Raw genomic sequence first — 20,474 nt, 5'->3', positions numbered from 1 at the left:
GTTTCTTTGGTTTGGCCGTGTGTGGCTCTCAATCAGGAACAGCTGTAGTTCGTTGTTGCTGATTGGGAGTCATACATAGGCAGCCTGTTTTTCCTTTGGGGTTTGTGGGTGATTGCTTTCTGTTTCGTTGTGAGTACCTGACAGAACTGTCGGCTGTCGTTTTTTTGTTTATTTGTATAGTGTTCTATTTTCGGTTTATTAAAATCTTGAATATGAATACACATCCTCCGCTGCACCTTGGTCTCATTGCGACAACAGTCGTTACATATATGTAGAATATGTTATATGTAGAATATGTTATATGTAGAATATGTTATATGTAGACTACAGTACATCTATCTGTCAGCTCCATCCTCCCACCATCAACAAACAAGTGTACTAGAGGAATGTGTTTTATTTGTTATCCTGACGATCGTGTTTTACAAATGATATAGTACACTATCAGTGTAATTAAGAGGCTATATATATGCTAACATAATATTGTTTTTGAACAGCGACAAAAACAACATTTAGTTGTAAATTGATCAGGCTGCGTAACGACATCATCGTTAAAGTCAGAACATTCCCAACTTCACTCTCCTCTGATGACACCTATCAGTTTTATTCTCTGTGCCTGGGTTGCTGGGAGGGTTGGCTTGACAAAACCTAACGCCATGGAAACGCACGCCCACCGTGAACCCTGTCAGTTATTGCCTTGGTAACACTATTACTTCAGCTGAGGGAGAGGACCAGAGATAATATGGAAAGGCTAATGCAGCCATGATTAAATGACAAATCTGCCCCCGTCTCTAGGTAATACAAAAGCAGATAGCTCATATTGCCTTCATATCGTTGCAAATACATCTAACAGCAAGAAATGAAGGGTTATTGTATCGTAGTTTTGAAGCCAGGCAGCTAATATGACATTATAAGAACTCTGTGACAGATCTCTCCTCCATATTTGTTTCGGTTCTGTGGATGCCACAATGCATCCACAATGTAATTGAGATCAAAGGAGCAGAACACAGAGATGACAACAAATGGAACACAGACAACTGATAGAGCATTTGAGAAACAGAGATGAGTAACACTGTGGCCAGAGGGTTGTTGGCTCCTTATGGCAGCATTCGTTAAAAAGCACTTTCCCAATGCTAGAGCTTTTCAATAGAGAGGCCTGTGGTAATTGAGAAATGCTCAAGGGCATCGTCATCAGAATCACTCAGCCCTAAATGTGAGAGTTCTTAGCATCTTAGATCTCAGCCTCATCCATCATCCATATGAGTGGAACTTTAGGGTGTCTCTGTTTCCCAAATTAAATTCTCCACCGTGCCTCCATCTGAGGGTGTTCACAGAAGAGTGATGTGATGGAGAGGAGAACCTGAGAATGCAGCAATCAGAGAGGTGTTGAATCTCTAGGTGATCTATGAGTCCCAGAATGAAATGTATTTTCAGGTGAAGGTGTTCACCAGATTATGCCAATGATTTTACAAAAGTCTACATAGCGGTTTAATGCACATGTCTTTTTCAATTATCTCTTTCTGCTGATAGGTTGTATGATACTGCCTACTGACTACGCATTTGTAGTCTACTTGTGTGCTGCTATAGCCCCTTTCTTTAGCTACTGTCATGGAGTTTGCTAAATATTTTAATAATGAAACTGATAAAACACACAGGTGCTAAATCAAGGTGACTTACAAAGATGAGGACCAAGAGCATGAAGGGAGTGCGATGATGTAGTGTCCACAACTAAAGAATCATTGTAGAATCTGAAAAGACGTGTATCCCAAAAACATGATGGTGTATTTACTACGTGAACTTGGCAACAAGAAGGAAGAGGTGGGTGGCTAGCTAAGTGTGTCATTGTAGCAAAGTATTTATAAACCAAAAATCTGATCTCTTAAAGTTTTGTTCATTTTCGTTCTATTATCTATACAATAGGCCATAATTGATTTTGGCCCAATATGCCTGGCATATCACGTTCAAGGAGCTTTCCGTGTTGATTGGGTTATTTTCCCTAAAAACCTTTAGGCCTACCTATAGAAAGATAGAAGAAAAAAAACAACTGTGCATCTCAGCCCAGCCTGGCAAGAGTGGCCACAGGGGTGTTTATCATCCCCAGTGGCTCTGCAAGTGTAGAGAGGATATTCTCCGCTGCTGGCCTGTTCTCCAGGCACCATCGCATGAGCCTGAAGCCACAGACTGGCCAAACTCGTGTTTCTAAAAATGAATTCAGAGGCACTAATAAGTCATTTTTCGTTTAATTTGGATTTCATTCTAAGTCACAACCCTATGTGCAAGTTATAGATGAATATATATGAATACAATGAAATGTTGAGCGCTGTATGTCCCTACTAGCCTATTGTGTAGCACAAAACACAATGTATTTTTGTGTAGGCCTTGAAATAATTACCTATTTAGAGTGTTTATATGCTGTTTAAAATTACATGTAGCCTATTATTTTTTATCTTACCTTTATTTAACTAGGTAAGTCAGTAAATAACAAATTCTTATTTTCAATGACGGCAGGACGACAGATTATTACCTCGTCAGCTCGGGGATTCGATCTTGCAACCTTTCGGTTCCAAGCCCAATGCCCAACACACCTGCCACCCCAATTTGAATTGATGTGGGATTCCTACATTCACCTTTTCATGTTTATTCAAATACTTTCATTCAAATTCATATGGTTTGGTGTCAATACTTCAAAACCATATGGTACGTCCAGTTAGTCACAAAAATAGATGGGTGTTGGTTAAATTGTGATTTTAATGAATGGAGCGAATCTGGAGCTGCAATTTTTTTTCCTGCACTGAGTGGTTTTTAGCGGAGCGGTTAGAAAGGCCATGAGAGATGAGTTTCCAACCCTGCAACTCCGCTCACATGCTCTGGCCAGGATACAGATGGGGTCTCTAAGTGATTTTGTCTTATAACCTGGAAAGTAATGTCATTCCACTTTGCCTTTTCTGAGAGATTAAGAGCACTAGGATGTCTATTACTTTCTTGATCCTTCCTTCAACAAGAATGTACTTGGTGCCATTGTTCACCAAACTATTGCTGATATTACCACTATTTCTTATTTGAACGTATACCACCACCATGATACTCGCCACAGTATGTACCTTGGGAGACCATCAATCCATAAATCAATTATTTTTACTCCAGAATTCAAAAGTTGAGGCTAGCATTTCCTGTATAGGTATCACTATCTGAGTAAAACAATACACTATGGAGAATATTGTAGATAATGTACTTCTGGAAATAAGAAGAACATCCATGAAATGCTCAATTATTGATCAGGAATAATATTTCAGCAGTTTCTATTTTGTTTCATCTGCATTTTTCTCTTGATCTTTTCCTCACATTTTCATTATCTGCAGATTTCATCAAGTGAGTCCATTAGTACAGTTTAACATTACACCTTGGCAATACTCTAGACCACGCATCTGGGAAGTTTAAGGTTATTGAGCAAACTTTAATGGTCAACTGTCTTCTGTATTGACTAGCGCCGTAAAATGAGATTTTCAAACTAAGAAAAGGAACACACTTGACCTTGGTGAATGCAGTGACTTTAGTGACTTTAGTGACTTAGTGAACTTCCTCCACCTGAGTTAGAAACTTTGACTTAGATTTATGGCAGATATAACATTTCTAGCTAGCATCTTTGTAATTTACATCTCAAGTTTGGACAGTACTACAAAACACCTTGAATGCTAGGGACTTCACAGTCTTTGCTAATGTACTGTGTTCCTAATACTGCACTCCGCTCTGTTAACACTTAGATTGCCATTATCCATTACGGTCTAATTCAAGGAAGAGCAGCATTGAGGTGCATTTAGACACAAACCTTGTAAACAGGCTGCTAATGAAAGCTGCTAAATGATACAATGTTGTAGACTGCCATGTAACTATAATAATTGTCAATGCATGGCCATTTTTTTTTATAGCAACCAAACATGGGCATGGTTACCTATGGCATCTCACAGCTCACACCTTTATTGTTCAGTGGACAACCTGACACAACACAATCTGTTCTTTAAATAATACCACACTAACATGTCAAGCACATGTAGGACATATCTTACTCTTGGCTATGCATTGATTATACCAGACTCAAGTTATCTGCAGCAAGGCGATAAAGTGACTTAGAAAGGAGTGGTGGAGGACAGGTGGAGGACATGTGGGGGTGGCTGTTTCCAGCGGGTACAGCGTATCAGCAAGAGAGGGCAGATGGATCCTCTCCACACTTCCAACAACACCCTCTGCTTCCAACCAGAGCAGGGCACAAATCACGAATGGGTTTATTCATGTTTGACTATTGTGAAGATCAAATGAAATCACGTCCATAGCCAGCTCTCTGATTATGTGGCTGGTACTCAGGGTACCATGTTATTATATTCAGTATTAGGTCATTCCATTTCTATTGCAGTAGAACAGTCATTCACTAATAACCATTGCAGGCATAGTGAAATGAGCCACTGTCATTAGTTCTACACACCACTGCAACAACAAACCTAGTTTTCTTTATCCATTAGTCAATGATCAACCAACAAATCAATCAACCAACCAACCACCCAATCAATAAATCAGTCAATCAACCAGGATTTCAATAAATCAATAAGTCAATTTAAACTAAAAGTTATGTATTAACTCCTTGAGATGAGAAAAACATTTTCAGATCAGCAAAGAGTTAATTTAACACTAAAGCCTGTCTATTGTATTTTAGAATGAACCTACACGTGCTGATTTTTGGATGCAAGTACTTTTTACTCTGTCTCGTTAAATGTTCAATTTGCTGCAACCTTGGAGACCTTGAAAGAAAGTATACATTTTTCATGGGGCACTTGTCAAGTGAAAATGGTGTTGAACCTGGTGCCGTATTTGTTTGCCTGAGAAAGGTGTCAAATATGGCCCTGTAATCACTTTAGTGTAGAACTCATAGCAGTAGGGTCATCAGACAATGTTTCTCCCAAACCTAGCTCAAATTCTAGACGTCAGATTAAAACGAGGCTACAGCGTTCATAAGGTGACCATTAGATCCATTTGGACTGAACAAGTTTGTAGGTGCAACAGTTTTTATTAAATTCACTATTTATTACTCTAACGTGCACATTTCTGCTCGATAATAAAGGGACGTGCTACCTTTTTGTAGCATTTCTGACAATGCTAACATCTTTTCAGCCAAATCTAAACATCTCGAGTGCAACAATAGCAGCTAGCTAGTAGAAGGCTAGCAGCTGTAGCTAGCTAACACCAGTTGGATGAGAAGCAAAAGGAAAGTAGCTAGCTAAGCAGGTACATTTTGCTACAGAAGGTTTCTCATATGTCTGTGTAAACTGCTGACTTGGACACTTGTGTGTAATCAGAGCACAAACAAATAAGTTAGTGAACGTCCTTGGTTGCTATTATTGCCAATTAAATACACCAAACTTTGGGAAAACTGCCACATAGTGAGAGGGTTTGAATCCTAAGCAACCTGCATACACATTGTTTGAAGTACAGTAGACAAACATCGCTACTGTAGTAGGACAAAACTGTGTGCTGGAAGCCATTGGTAGAGCATGGGTGGAGTAAGCATTGTGGCGCTCATGTGAATTTCCTTTCTTTTTCAGCTTCATACAGTACCGATGCCTACTTGTTATTTAAACGTTTTTTTTATTATATATATATACATTTGAGAGGACTGTCTCATTCTACGGCCCATAAAATCTAAACTGTGATAATAGAAGATATTACTGCTTATAGATGTATGGAGGGATTTACAGCAATATGTAAGCATAGGGGAACAGTGTGTATCTACAGTATAGGTGTGTGTGTGTGTGTGTGTGTGTGTGTGTGTGTGTGTGTGTGTGTGTGTGTGTGTGAAAAGACCTGTTGTGTTGAAGGTATTTTCTTCACAATATGTTACCTTGAAATAAATGACTCTGAGCTTATATCACCCTACCTACCATGTCGTAAACAGTCTTTGCCCATATATCACAATATTGTTGTCCATTATCATCCAAAAAGGAAATCTGTTTCTAGATACGATAATAGAGACAGTAATCACTGCAAGACAGGATGTTATTCACCGCTGTGGTAATTTGGTGACCACCTGTGGGCAATCACTGAGGGTAGAAGTAAATAAAGGGAGAGAAGGGAAAATGTGTTTCTTTGTAGCGTCTCTGTAGTCTATGCAGTCTGAACATGTAAAACACACAGCCTTTGGCACAATATCTTGAGAGAAACTGCAATATTAAGCCAAACAAGTTGGTAGACGTAGTTTTGAAGTATGAAGTATTCATTTGAGCCAGGCCTACTAGCAGCTTGGTATTATTCACTGTAACGGAAAACTGTTAGTTTTTACAGTATTTTGGGGTATTGGCAACAGTAAAATACTCAAATGTTTTACTCTAGCATACTGTAAATGATGGTGCATTGTGGGAAAATGTTGTTGGTTGGGAAACAATTGCTTAATTTCGAATTGTGCTGTAATTCCACCCCACAGAATACCATATCATATCTTTGGAGCACCAAAAACCTTTTGACCGCTAGTGAGTGCATGGTATTGTTGTTTCTGGTAAAGAAGAGCTCCCCCCTCCCTGTCCCCTCCCCAGTTCCACTCCCTCTCCCCTCCGCACTCCCAGTCCCTCTCCCCTCCCAGCTCCTCTCCAGGGCCTCTCCCCTCCCCAGTCCCTCTCCCCTCCCAGCCCCTCCCCAGTCCCTCTCCCCTCCCAGCCCCTCTCCAGTCCCTCTCCCCTCCCCAGTCCCTCTCCCCTCCCAGCCCCTCTCCAGTCCCTCTCCAGTCCCTCTCCCCTCCCCAGTCCCTTTCACCTCCTAATTCCCTCTCCACTCCACTCCTTTTGCAACCTTCAAAAACTGTCATAGCTAATGCAAAATATGTCAATCTTGCCATACCATTGGTAAATCGTGCAGAATGTGCAAAAATAAACTCAAATTGATTAAAGGCTTTTATGAGAGAGAGCTAGAGAGCGAGCGAGAGAGAGAAGGAAAGAGAGAGAGAGACGGAAAGAGAGAGAGAGACGCACCGATGTGACGGAGCATTGGCAGCAGCAGAGTAAGCGCACTAGGAAAGGATGTTGTGCGCGCGCTGGCAGACCTGCCTCTTGATGGTTCTGTAGTTAAGAGGTAAAGTCGAAGCAGCTGGAATTATACCACACTGCACCGAGGCACCATCGGAGTTATTTTCACTCAAAGACTGAGGATATACAGAAACCTGGATATCTGTGGCGAGCAAGGTGGAAATGTCATCTCTGGCCATCGCCTTCAACCTCACCGTGCTCGGCGTCCTCAGTACTGCGCTGGCGGCCAGCCACTGTAAGTAACTTGACAAAACTACAACATATATTGTAAAAAGAGAGTTGGTTCTGTTTTCTAAGTATGAATGGTCGTTTTTTTTCTGGTAATCCTAAATCATCAGAAATGTAAAAAATGCCACGTCCTCCGTCCCCAACATACTGTATGACTGACTACTCACTCAGTCACACAAGCTTCTGAGCGGTTTTGCATAACGTGCCTTTGTCTCTACAATTGCAGTGTATTTAAACTGATTATTCGTGCATTTGTGGACGACTTATCGATTGTTCCGATCAATTAATATCCTACGCTTCATGTTCTTGGGAGACATGTTGTGGAACATGCCATTTTGAATGGACATGACATGTGTCGCATAGATCCATCTTTCTCACGTACTTAATGCACATTGTTCTGTATTAACGGATCTGTGGGCCTACATTCGAATTTAAGTTTTCAACAGCACTTTTCTAACTCTGGATTTGTGAAGCCTTTGCGAAAACGCAGCACTGTATCGGGTTACATAGGCAATTTTTGTTTTTTGTTGTAGGCTACGGTTTATTTTAGGGACCGCACTAGGGCACAATACATGTGCGCTATACCAACTACCTGTGATGTGAACCCAATTCGACTGGACGTCTATGCTGCCAGAGAAGCACATGCAGCATACCATGCTTGTCAAGCGAAAATACTGTATGTAGTCTACAATCGGTGTTAGAATGTCTCCGCTGTCACTAGAGGTCAGAATTAGCTTTGAACAGAGGATACAATTGATCATTTTGAAGTGGAATGGTACAGTTCTGAACACTACTGTATGTTCTCAAAGCTAAGAAAAATATGAATTTTTCCCTCATCTAGACAGTATAGTGTACAGTATGCCAGAACCTCATCTAAACAGCATAGAGTACAGTATGAAAGAGCCTCATCTAAACAGTATACTGTACAGCAGTATTTTCCAACTTCAGTCCTCAAGTACCCAAACAGCACATATTTTTGTTATGGCCCCGAACAAGCACTTCTGATTCTACTTCATCATCAAGCCCTTGCTACAGCAAAAATGTGTACTGCTGGGGGTACTTGAGGACTGGAGTTGGAAAATACTGCTGTACAATATGACAGACGTCACCAAAGAGTTGTCAACATAAAGGTTCAGTATTCAGTAGATTAATATCAATTCAAAATTCATAGCTTATTTCAAACTTGATAAATAAACGCAATTCAATTAGTAATCAATCTCTGATATTGATTTGGTTGCACTGGAGTTTTAAATCCCTTTACTGTTTCTGTGCAATTCTTTGAAACCTTGTTTCTAACAGGGAGTTGTTGTTTAAATGGCATTATTGAATGCATTATAACCTTGTTTAAGGTTAAGGCAAATGCTGCTGTGTATTGGGCTTTGCTGCTAATGTTAGTGCCTGTTGGGTCTGTGACGTGGCACCCTTCCTCCTTTCTCCACCTACAGTAATGTGGTAAGTGACAGTCCAAAGCACCGCCACAACGCGTTATATTTTACAGCCAAGGCTGCAGCATAAGCAAACTCCTTTGTTGGCAACTCCTTCGTCCGCGTGTGCGATTGGCTGGCGAATTGGCTTGGGAACGGTGGCTGGCTGGGAGAAGTTACACGGACACGCCTAGTGCCCAAATTGATGACGGCTGTCACGCAGCAAGAGTCAAGTGGAGTCAAACGAATTTGCTTCAGTCAGTCATCTTGATGAGACCTTCCCAGCTAGCTAGTTCAGTCAGTCATCCTGATGAACCCTTCCCAGCTAGCTAGTTCAGTCAGCCATCCCGATGAGCCCTTCCCAGCTAGCTAGTTCAGTCAGCCATCCCGATGAGCCCTTCCCAGCTAGCTAGTTCAGTCAGCTGTCCCGATGAGCCCTTCCCAGCTAGCTAGTTCAGTCAGTCATCCTGATGAGCCCTTCCCAGCTAGCTAGTTCAGTCAGTCATCCTGATGAGCCCTTCCCAGCTAGCTAGTTCAGTCAGTCATCTTGATGAGCCCTTCCCAGCTAGCTAGTTCAGTCAGTCATCTTGATGAGCCCTTCCCAGCTAGCTAGTTCAGTCAGTCATCCTGATGAGCCCTTCCCAGCTAGCTAGTTCAGTCAGTCATCTTGATGAGCCCTTCCCACCTAGCTAGTTCAGTCAGTCATCCTGATGAGCCCTTCCCAGCTAGCTAGTTCAGTCAGTCATCCTGATGAGCCCTTCCCAGCTAGCTAGTTCAGTCAGTCATCTTGATGAACCCTTCCCAGCTAGCTAGTTCAGTCAGTCATCTTGATGAGACCTTCCCAGCTAGCTAGTTCAGTCAGTCATCCTGATGAGCCCTTCCCAGCTAGCTAGTTCAGTCAGTCATCCCGATGAGCCCTTCCCAGCTAGCTAGTTCAGTCAGTCATCCCGATGAGCCCTTCCCAGCTAGCTAGTTCAGTCAGCAATCCCGATGAGCCCTTCCCAGCTAGCTAGTTCAGTCAGCCGTCCCGATGAGCCCTTCCCAGCTAGCTAGTTCAGTCAGCCGTCCCGATGAGCCCTTCCCAGCTAGCTAGTTCAGTCAGTCATCTTGATGAGCCCTTCCCAGCTAGCTAGTTCAGTCAGTCATCCTGATGAACCCTTCCCAGCTAGCTAGTTCAGTCAGTCATCTTGATGAGCCCTTCCCAGCTAGCTAGTTCAGTCAGTCATCTTGATGAACCCTTCCCAGCTAGCTAGTTCAGTCAGTCATCTTGATGAGCCCTTCCCAGCTAGCTAGTTCAGTCAGCCATCTTGATGAGACCTTCCCAGCTAGCTAGTTCAGTCAGTCATCTTGATGAGACCTTCCCAGCTAGCTAGTTCAGTCAGTCATCTTGATGAGCTCTTCCCAGCTAGCTAGTTCAGTCAGTCATCTTGATGAGCCCTTCCCAGCTAGCTGGTTCAGTCAGTCATCTTGATGAGACCTTCCCAGCTAGCTAGTTCAGTCAGCCATCCCGATGAGCCCTTCCCAGCTAGCTAGTTCAGTCAGTCATCTTGATGAGCCCTTCCCAGCTAGCTAGCTAAGGCTTGTAGCTAAAAAGTAGAAACTTCAGAGAGAATTTGAAACCTGGGAGAGTGTTCAGAATCATTCCATTTTTATCGGAGTAATTGTAATGTTTAATTTTTTTACAAAAATGTAGACGTTAATGCCATAAATGTACATTTTGGGTGACTATCAGTACAATAAATATGCTTTAGCTGTCACCTTGGCCTGAGATTGGCTACACTATCTAGCTACTTCCATCTCCTTACTGGCCTGATATTGACTACACTATCTAGCTACTTTTCTCTCCTTACTGCGGCAAGCGGGAGCAAAGCACACTGCCCTGTGTTGTTGTGTCCCCATTGAGCAGTAGACTGTATCATGGTGAAACTCTCCCCATTGAGCAGTAGACTGTATCATGGTGAAACTCTCCCCATTGAGCAGTAGACTGTATCACGGTGAAACTCTCCCCATTGAGCAGTAGACTGTATCACGGTGAAACTCTCCCCATTGAGCAGTAGACTGTATCACGGTGAAACTCTCCCCATTGAGCAGTAGACTGTATCACGGTGAAACTCTCCCCATTGAGCAGTAGACTGTATCACGGTGAAACTCTCCCCATTGAGCAGTAGACTGTATCACGGTGAAACTCTCCCCATTGAGCAGTAGACTGTATCACGGTGAAACTCTCCCCATTGAGCAGTAGACTGTATCACGGTGAAACTCTCCCCATTGAGCAGTAGACTGTATCACGGTGAAACTCTCCCCATTGAGCAGTAGACTGTATCACGGTGAAACTCTCCCCATTGAGCAGTAGACTGTATCACGGTGAAACTCTCCCCATTGAGCAGTAGACTGTATCACGGTGAAACTCTCCCCATTGAGCAGTAGACTGTATCACGGTGAAACTCTCCCCATTGAGCAGTAGACTGTATCACGGTGAAACTCTCCCCATTGAGCAGTAGACTGTATCACGGTGAAACTCTCCCCATTGAGCAGTAGACTGTATCACGGTGAAACTCTCCCCATTGAGCAGTAGACTGTATCACGGTGAAACTCCCCCCATTGAGCAGTAGACTGTATCACGGTGAAACTCCCCCCATTGAGCAGTAGACTGTATCATGGTGAAACTCTCCCCATTGAGCAGTAGACTGTATCATGGTGAAACTCTCCCCATTGAGCAGTAGACTGTATCATGGTGAAACTCTCCCCATTGAGCAGTAGACTGTATCACGGTGAAACTCTCCCCATTGAGCAGTAGACTGTATCATGGTGAAACTCTCCCCATTGAGCAGTAGACTGTATCACGGTGAAACTCTCCCCATTGAGCAGTAGACTGTATCATGGTGAAACTCTCCCCATTGAGCAGTAGACTGTATCATGGTGAAACTCTCCCCATTGAGCAGTAGACTGTATCACGCTGACACCCAGATGAGTACCAATATTACACATTTTTTCTTGTGTAGGCCACTAACCTAATTTATGAAAATGTCCATGTCTTGGTCAGTGCTTCTTACAGGGTGTTATACTTAGAGTAGGTTATATTTACATTATGTTACACTTACAGTAGGTTATACTTACAGAAGATTATACTTACAGTAGATTATACTTACTTTAGGTTATACTTACAGTAGGTTATACTTACAGGGTGTTATATTACAGGGTGTTATATTACAGGATGTTATATTACAGTACGTTATACTTACAGGGTGTTATATTACAGTACGTTATATTACAGGGTGTTATATTACAGGGTGTTATATTACAGGGTGTTATATTACAGTAGGTTATACTTACAGGGTGTTATATTACAGTAAGTTATATTACAGGGTGTTATACTTACAGTAGGTTATACTTACAGGGTGTTATACTTGCAGGGTGTTATATTACAGTAGGTTATACTTGCAGGGTGTTATATTACAGTAGGTTATACTTACAGGGTGATATATTACAGGGTGTTATACTTACAGGGTGTTATATTACAGGGTGTTATACTTACAGGGTGTTATACTTACAGGGTGTTATACTTACAGGGTGATATATTACAGGGTGTTATATTACAGGGTGTTATATTACAGGGTGATATATTACAGGGTGTTATACTTACAGGGTGATATATTACAGGGTGATATATTACAGGGTGTTATATTACAGTAGGTTATACTTACAGGGTGTTATACTTACAGGGTGTTATACTTACAGGGTGTTATACTTACAGTAGGTTATACTTATAGGGTGTTATATTACAGGGTGTTATATTACAGGGTGTTATATTACAGGGTGTTATACTTACAGTAGGTTATACTTATAGGGTGTTATATTACAGGGTGTTATACTTACAGTAGGTTATACTTACAGGGTGTTATATTACAGGGTGTTATATTACAGGGTGTTATATTACAGGGTGTTATATTACAGTAGGTTATACTTACAGGGTGTTATATTACAGTAAGTTATATTACAGGGTGTTATACTTACAGTAGGTTATACTTACAGGGTGTTATATTACAGGGTGTTATATTACAGGGTGTTATATTACAGGGTGATATATTACAGTAGGTTATACTTACAGGGTGTTATATTACAGTAGGTTATACTTACAGGGTGTTATATTACAGTAAGTTATATTACAGGGTGTTATATTACAGGGTGTTATACTTACAGGGTGTTATATTACAGGGTGTTATATTACAGGGTGTTATATTACAGGGTGTTATTTTACAGGGTGTTATTTTACAGGGTGTTATTTTACAGGGTGTTATACTTACAGGGTGATATATTACAGGGTGTTATACTTACAGGGTGTTATATTTACAGTAGGTTATACTTACAGGGTGTTATACTTACAGTAGGTTATACTTATAGGGTGTTATATTACAGGGTGATATATTACAGGGTGATATATTACAGGGTGTTATATTACAGGGTGTTATACTTACAGGGTGTTATATTACAGTAAGTTATATTACAGGGTGTTATACTTACAGTAGGTTATACTTATAGGGTGTTATATTACAGTAGGTTATACTTACAGGGTGTTATATTACAGGGTGATATATTACAGGGTGATATATTACAGGGTGTTATACTTACAGGGTGTTATATTACAGGGTGTCTAACAGATGACAAAAATAGCACACTTTCACTTTGCTGTTTACCCTTTTTCTGTGTGTGTGTGTGTGTGTGTGTGTGTGTGTGTGTGTGTGTGTGTGTGTGTGTGTGTGTGTGTGTGTGTGTGTGTTACTGACTGGTTGCATGCATGGGTACTGTTGGTATGCATTTGTGTGTGGCTATTTTAATTTCATGGCCTAACAGTTCAATGACCTCGTACATCAGTTGTGATAACTGCTGATTTTCTCATCCTGTAGTTAAAGGATTTGGTCTTGAGTCAACTATCTGCATCGGCCTGAAGCATGAAACATGACATTTCCATTCAAGCACCTTTTGTTTTTAGCAATTAAGGATTTATAAGTAGCATAAGATGGTTTACTGTTAGTTTCTATATTTAGTTTATAAAGTTATAAATAGGTATAGAAAATGTCTAAAAGACATAACATAGATAGTGATTTCCAGTAAAACACTTCTTCCACAATGAACCATTTGACCATGTGCACATACAGTACGGTCTGTTGATCTGTCAATCATTCATGCATTTTGGCTCGGAAGATTTGTTTTTCTTCCTCATGTTCATCGGAAGCCAAAAGATTCAGTGGTGGTTGTAATCCGTTACAGGAAAACAATTCCACCCAATGTCCGTGAAGTAATCCAATTTCCTCGACAGGTAAAGTCTGACCTTTCTTCTTACTTTTGTAGCACACTGTTTGGCCAACCTAGTGAAAAGGGTTAGGGGTTGGGGTTAGAGTTAGCGGTTAGGGTTAGGACTTAGGGTTAGGGTATACTGTTTGGCCAACCTAGTGAAAAGGGTTAGGGGTTGGGGTTAGAGTTAGCGGTTAGGGTTAGGACTTAGGGTTAGGGTATACTGTTTGGCCAACCTAGTGAAAAGGGTTAGGGGCTAGCGGTTAGGTTTAGGGTACACTCTTTGGCTAACCCAGGGAAAAGGGTTAGGAGTTAGTTTAGGGTCAGGGGTTATGTTTAGGGTTCAGGGTTAGGTTTAGGGTTAGGTTAGAGGTTAGGTTTAGGTACACTCTTTGGCTAACCCAGTGAAAAGGGTTAGGGTTAGGTGTTAGGGTTAGGGGTTAGGGTACACTTTTTGGCTAACCTAGTGAAAGGGGTTAGGGTTAGGTATCGGGTTGGAGGTTAGGTTTAGGGGTTAGGGTTAGGTTTAGGGGTTAGGGGTTATGGGCTAGAGTTAGCGAGTTATCAACATGTCCCTGATTAAGTCTGTAATACCAACATGTTTCAAGCAGACCACCATAGTCCCTGTGCCCAAGAACACAAAGGCAACCTGCCTAAATGACTACAGACCCGTAGCACTCACGTCTGTAGCCATGAAGTGCTTTGAAAGGTTGGTAATGGCTCACATCAACACCATTATCCCAGAAACCCTAGACCCACTCCAATTTGCATACCAGGTGGTGTCAGAGGAAGGCCCTAAACATTTTGTAAGACCCCAGCCACCCCAGTCATAGACTGTTCTCTCTACTACCGCATGGCAAGCGGTACCGGAGTGCCAAGTCTAGGACAAAAAGGCATCTCAACAGTTTTTACCCCCAAGCCATAAGACTCCTGAACAGGTAATCAAATGGCTACCCGGACTATTTGCATTTTGTGCCACCCCCCAACCCCTCTTTTTACGTTGCTGTTACTCTCTGTTTATCATATATGCATTATCACTTTAACTATACATTCATGTACATACTACCTCAATTGGGCCGACCAACCAGTGCTCCCGCACAGTGGCTAACCGGGCTATCTGCATTGTGTCCCACCCACCATCCACCAACCCCTCTTTTAGGCTACTGCTACTCTCTGTTCATCATATATGCATAGTCACTTTAACCATATCTACATGTACATACTACCTCAATCAGCCTGACTAACCAGTGTCTATGTGGCTTTGTTACTTTTATAGCCTCACTACTATATATAGCCTGTCATTTTACTGTTGTTTTATTTCGTTACCTACCTATTGTTCACCTAATAGCTTTTTTTGCACTATTGGTTAGAGCCTGTAAGTAAGCATTTCATTTTAAGGTCTACGCCTGTTGTATTCGGCACACGTGACAAATAAACTTTGATTTGAACTGAGTCAGGGTTGTAGGCCTCCTTGCTCGCAGACACTTTTTCAGTTCTGCCCACAAATGTTCTTTAGGATTGAGGTCAGGGCTTTGTGATGGCCACTCCAACACCTTTACTTTGTTGTCCTTAAGCCATTTTGCCACAACTTTGGAAGTATGCTTGGGGTCATTGTCCATTTGGAAGACCCATTTGCGACCATAATTTAATTTCCTGACTGATGTCTTGAGATTTTGCCTCAATATATCCACATAATTTTCCGTCCTCATGATGTCATCTATTTTGTGAAGTGCACCAGTCCCTCCTGCAGCAAAGAACCCCCACAACATGATGCTGCCACCCCCGTGCTTCACGGTTGGGATGGTGTTCTTCGGCTTGCAAGCCTCCCCCTTTTTCCTCCAAACATAACGATGGTAATTATTGCCAAACAGTTATTTTTTTGTTTCATCAGACCAGAGGATATTTCTCCAAAAAGTATGATGTTTGTCCCCATGTGCAGTTGCAAAGCAATGTCTGGCTTTTTTATGGCAATTTTGGAGTAGTGGCTTAGAGTGAGTGGCCTATCAGGTTATGTCAATATAGGAATCGTTTTACTGTGGATATAGATACTTTTGTACCTGTTTCCTCCAGCATCTTCACAAGGTCCTTTGCTGTTGTTCTGGGATTGATTTGCACTTTTCGCACCAAAGTACGTTAATCTCTAGGAGACAGAACGAGTCTCCTTCCTGAGCGGTATGAAGGCTGCGCAGTCCCATGGTGTTTATACTTGCATACTATTGTTTGTACAGATGAACGTGGTACCTTCAGGCATTTGGAAATTGCTCCCAAGGATGAACCAGACTTGTGGAGGTCTACAATTTTTTTTCTGAGGTCTTGGCTGATTTCTATTGCTTTTCCCATGATGTCAAGCAAAGAGGCACTGAGTTTGAAGGTAGGCTTTGAAATATATCCCCACGTACACCTCCAATTGACTCAAATGAGCAAATCAGAAGCTTTGAAAGCCATGATGTTATTTTCTGGATTTTTCCAAGCTGTTTAAAGGCACAGTCAACTTAGTGTAAGTAAACATCTGACCCACTGTCATTGTGCTACAGTGAATTATAAGTTAAGTAATTTGACTGTAAACAATTGTTGGAAAAATGACTTATGTCATGCACAAAGTAGATGTCCTAACCGACTTGCCCAAACTATAGTTTGTTAACAAGAAATGTGTGAAGTGGTTGAAAAACGAGTTTCAATGACTCCAACCTAAGTTTATGTAAATTTCCGACTTCAACTGTACATATCAATGCATACATACTATCTAGGTCGAATAGGAGAGAGGCGTTGTGCCGTGAAGTGTTGCTTAATCTCTTTTTTGAAACCAAGATTTCTGTTTATTTGAGCAAAATGATATGGAAGGAAGTTCTATGCAATAAAGACTCTATATAATACTGTATGTTTTCTTGAATTTGTTCTGGATTTGGGGACTGTGAAAAGACCCCTGGTGGCATGTCTGGTGGGATAAATGTGTGTGTCAGAGCTGTGTGTAAGTTGACTATGCAAACAATTTTGGATTTTTTCAACACAATGTTTCTCATAAAAAGAAGAAGTGATGCAGTCAGTCTCTCCTCAAGTCTTTGCCAAGAGAGACTGGCATGCATAGTATTTATATCAGCCCTCTGATTACAATGAAGAGAAAAATGTGCCGCTCTGTTCTGGGCCAGCTGCAGCTTAACTAGGTCTTTCCTTGCAGCACTGGACCACACGACTTGACAATAATCAAGATTAGACAAAACCAGAGCCTGCAGAAGTTGCTTTTTGGAGTGTAGTGTCAAAAAAGCAGAGCATCTCTTTATTACGGCCAGACCTCTCTCCATCTTTACAACCATTGAATCTGTATGTTTTGACCATGACCGTTTACAATCTAAGGTAATGCCAAGTAATTTAGTCTCCTCACCTTGTTCAACAGCCACACCATTCATTACCAGATTCAGCTGAGGTCTAGAACATAAGAAATTATTTGTACCAAATACAATGCTCTTAGTTTTAGAGTTGTTCAGGACCAGTCTATTACTGGCCACCCATTCCAAAACAGACTGCAACTCTTTAAGGGTTTCAGTGACTTCAACCCTTTGAGTTCTTTTAGATAGATAGCTCTGAATCCACGATATGGCAGAACTTGAAAAGCCATAACACATAAGTTCTCAACAACAGGTTATGGTCAATAATATCAAAGGCTGCACTGAAATCTAACAGTACAGCTCCCACAATCTTCTTATTATCAATTTCTCTCAACCAATCATCAGTCATGTGTGTCAGTGCAGTACATGTTGCGTGCCCTTGTCTATAAGCATGCTGAAAATCGGTGGTTAATTTGTTTGCAGAGAAATAGCATTGTGTTTGATCAAACACAATTTTATCCAACATTTTGCTAAGAGCTGGCAGCAAGCTTATAGGTCTGCTATTGGAACCAGTAAAGCCCACTCTTGGCCGGCAGAATTACTTTGGCTTCCCTCCAGGCCTGAGGACAAAGATTTTCCTCTAGGCTCAGATTAAAAATATGCCAGATAGCAGTGGCTATAGAGTCAGCTACCATCCTCAGTAGCTTTCCATCTAAGTTGTCAATGCCAGGAGGTTTGTCATTATTGATCGGTAACAATAATTATTGATCAATAACTTAACAAAGTAACTTTACAAAAATCAAAATGCTTTTCTTTCATTCTTTTTTTTAAAGCAACATAAAATGGTTTTGTGATGAATAAGCCATCTGATTCGATGAAAGATGGAGTTGAATTTGTCTTTCTGCCCATAATTTCATTTAAAGTACTCCAACATTTTTTTCCAGAATTCTTTTTATATCATTGATCTTGGCTTCATAATACAGTTTCTTCTTCTTTTTGTTAAGTTTAGTCACATAATTTCTCAATTTGCAGTAAGTAAGCCAGTCAGATATACAGCCAGACTTACCAGCCACTCCTTTTGCTCCATCTCTTTCAACCATACAGTTTTTCAATTCCTCATCAATCCATGGAGCCTTAACAGTTCTAACAGTCAGTTTCTTAACAGGTGCATGTTTATCAATAATTGTAAGAAGCAATTTCATAAATTCATCAAGTGCAGCGTCTGTATGCTCCTCATTAATCACATCAGACCAACAAATATTTGTAACATCATCCACATAAGAGTCACAGCAAAATCTTTTGTATGATCTCATACACTATTTTAGGCCCAGCTGTTGGAACTTTGGCTTTCCTGGATATAGCCACAATATTGTGATCACTGCATCTAATGGGTACGGATACAGCTTTAGAACAAAGTTCTATGGTATTAGTAAACATCTGATTGATGGATGATCTTGTTCATGTAGTGTTTGTAAACACCCTGGTAGGTTGATTAATAACCTAAACCAGATTACAGGCACTGGTTACAGTAAGAAGCTCCCTCTTGAGCAGACAGCTTGATGAAAACCAGTCAAAATTCAGGTCCCCAAGAAAGTAGACATCGCTGTTTACATCACATACACTATCAAACATGTCACATATTATTTAGATACTGACTGTTAGCACTTGGTGGCCTATGGCAACACCCCAAAAGAAAAGGTTTTAGATGTGCCAAGGAATCTGCAACCACAACACTTCAATAACACTTGACATAAGATCTTCTCTATGCAGGACAGGGATATGGCTCTGAATATCTACAGCAACACCTCCCCCATAAGAATGCCTTTTTCTTCTATAGATGTTATATCCTTGTATTGCTGCTGCTGTATCATCAAATTAATTATCTAAGTGAGTCTCAGAAATGGCTAATATTGTCACGGCTGTCGAAAGGAGCGGACCAAAGTGCAGCGTGGTAATAGTTCCACATTTTATTAAATCTGTGAAACTTGCAATACATAAATAACTGAATTGACAAAACAACAAACCGTGACGCAGAGAGAAACAAACACTACTCAAAATATAATAACCCACAAAACCCAGGAAGAAAAACCCCTACTTAAATATGATCTCCAATTAGAGACAACGAGGACCAGCTGCCTCCAATTGGAGATCAACCCAAAAAAACAACAACATAGAAATAGAAAAACTAGAACTTAAACATAGAAATACAAAACATAGAAAAACACAAAACACCCCCTGTCACGCCCTGACCTACTCTACCATAGAAAATAACCTCTTACTGTGGTCAGGATGTGACAGTACCCCCCCCCAAAGGTCCAGACTCCGAATGCTCCTAAACAAAAACAAACAAAAACAAAAGGGAGGGTAGGGTGGGCAACTCCTGTTTATGGCGGCTCAAATGCAGTCCACATAACCTTAACCTCCAGCAGAGGAGGCGGCTTCGGTTCGGGGCGTTATCCCCGCTCCGCCCGCAGATCCCTCTGCTTCTGTACCACCGGACCGTGGATCGTCGTCGGATGAACCGGACTGTAGATCATCGCCGGAGGCTCTGTGCTGCAGGCCGCCGCCGGAGGTTCTGGGCTGCAGGCCGCCGCCGGAGACTCTGGGCTGCAGGCCGCCGCCGGAGACTCTGGGCTGCAGGCCGCCGCCGGAGACTCTGGGCTGCAGGCCGCCGCCGGAGACTCTGGGCTGCAGGCCGCCGCCGGAGACTCTGGGCTGCAGGCCGCCTCCGGAGACTCTGGGCTGCAGGCCGTCGCTGGAGGTTTCGTCCTAGGGAGTGTCGCTGGAGGCTCCGGACTGGGGAGCGTCGCTGGAGGCTCTGGACTGGAGCCCGTCGCTGCAGGCTCCGTGCCATGGATCATCACTACAGGTTCCGCGCCATGGATCATCACTGGAGGCTCCTGGCCATGGATCATCCCTTCGGGCTTCTTGCCATGGATTATCTCTACAGGCTCCGGATCATGGATTATCACTGGAGGCTTCGTGCTATGGATCATCTCTACAGGCGCCGGGCCATGGATCATCCCTACCGGCTTCTTGCCATGGATAATCCCTACAGACTCCAGGCCATGGATTATCTCTGGAGGCTTTGTGCCATGGATCATCCCTACAGGCTCCGGGCCATGGATCATCACTGGAGGCTTTGTGCC

The 20,474-nt window shown here is 42.0% G+C and overlaps 1 protein-coding gene across 1 annotated transcript in view; it reads left to right on the top strand.

The window, feature by feature from the left end:
- Positions 1–7,033: 7,033 nt before the first annotated feature.
- LOC115155523 (contactin-associated protein-like 5) overlaps positions 7,034–20,474 on the top strand; it is a 154,444-nt gene continuing 141,003 nt past the window's right edge. The window contains exon 1 of the mRNA XM_029702203.1: positions 7,034–7,293. Within this exon, the coding sequence (XP_029558063.1) occupies positions 7,221–7,293 (73 nt within the window). The 5' untranslated portion in view covers positions 7,034–7,220. The remainder of the gene's footprint in view (positions 7,294–20,474) is intronic.

This window comes from Salmo trutta, chromosome 20 (assembly GCF_901001165.1).
Source record: "Salmo trutta chromosome 20, fSalTru1.1, whole genome shotgun sequence".
Classification (NCBI taxonomy): Eukaryota; Metazoa; Chordata; class Actinopteri; order Salmoniformes; family Salmonidae; genus Salmo; species Salmo trutta.
Note: the sequence above shows the minus strand (reverse complement) of the source record. Positions and strands in the feature narration are given on the sequence as shown.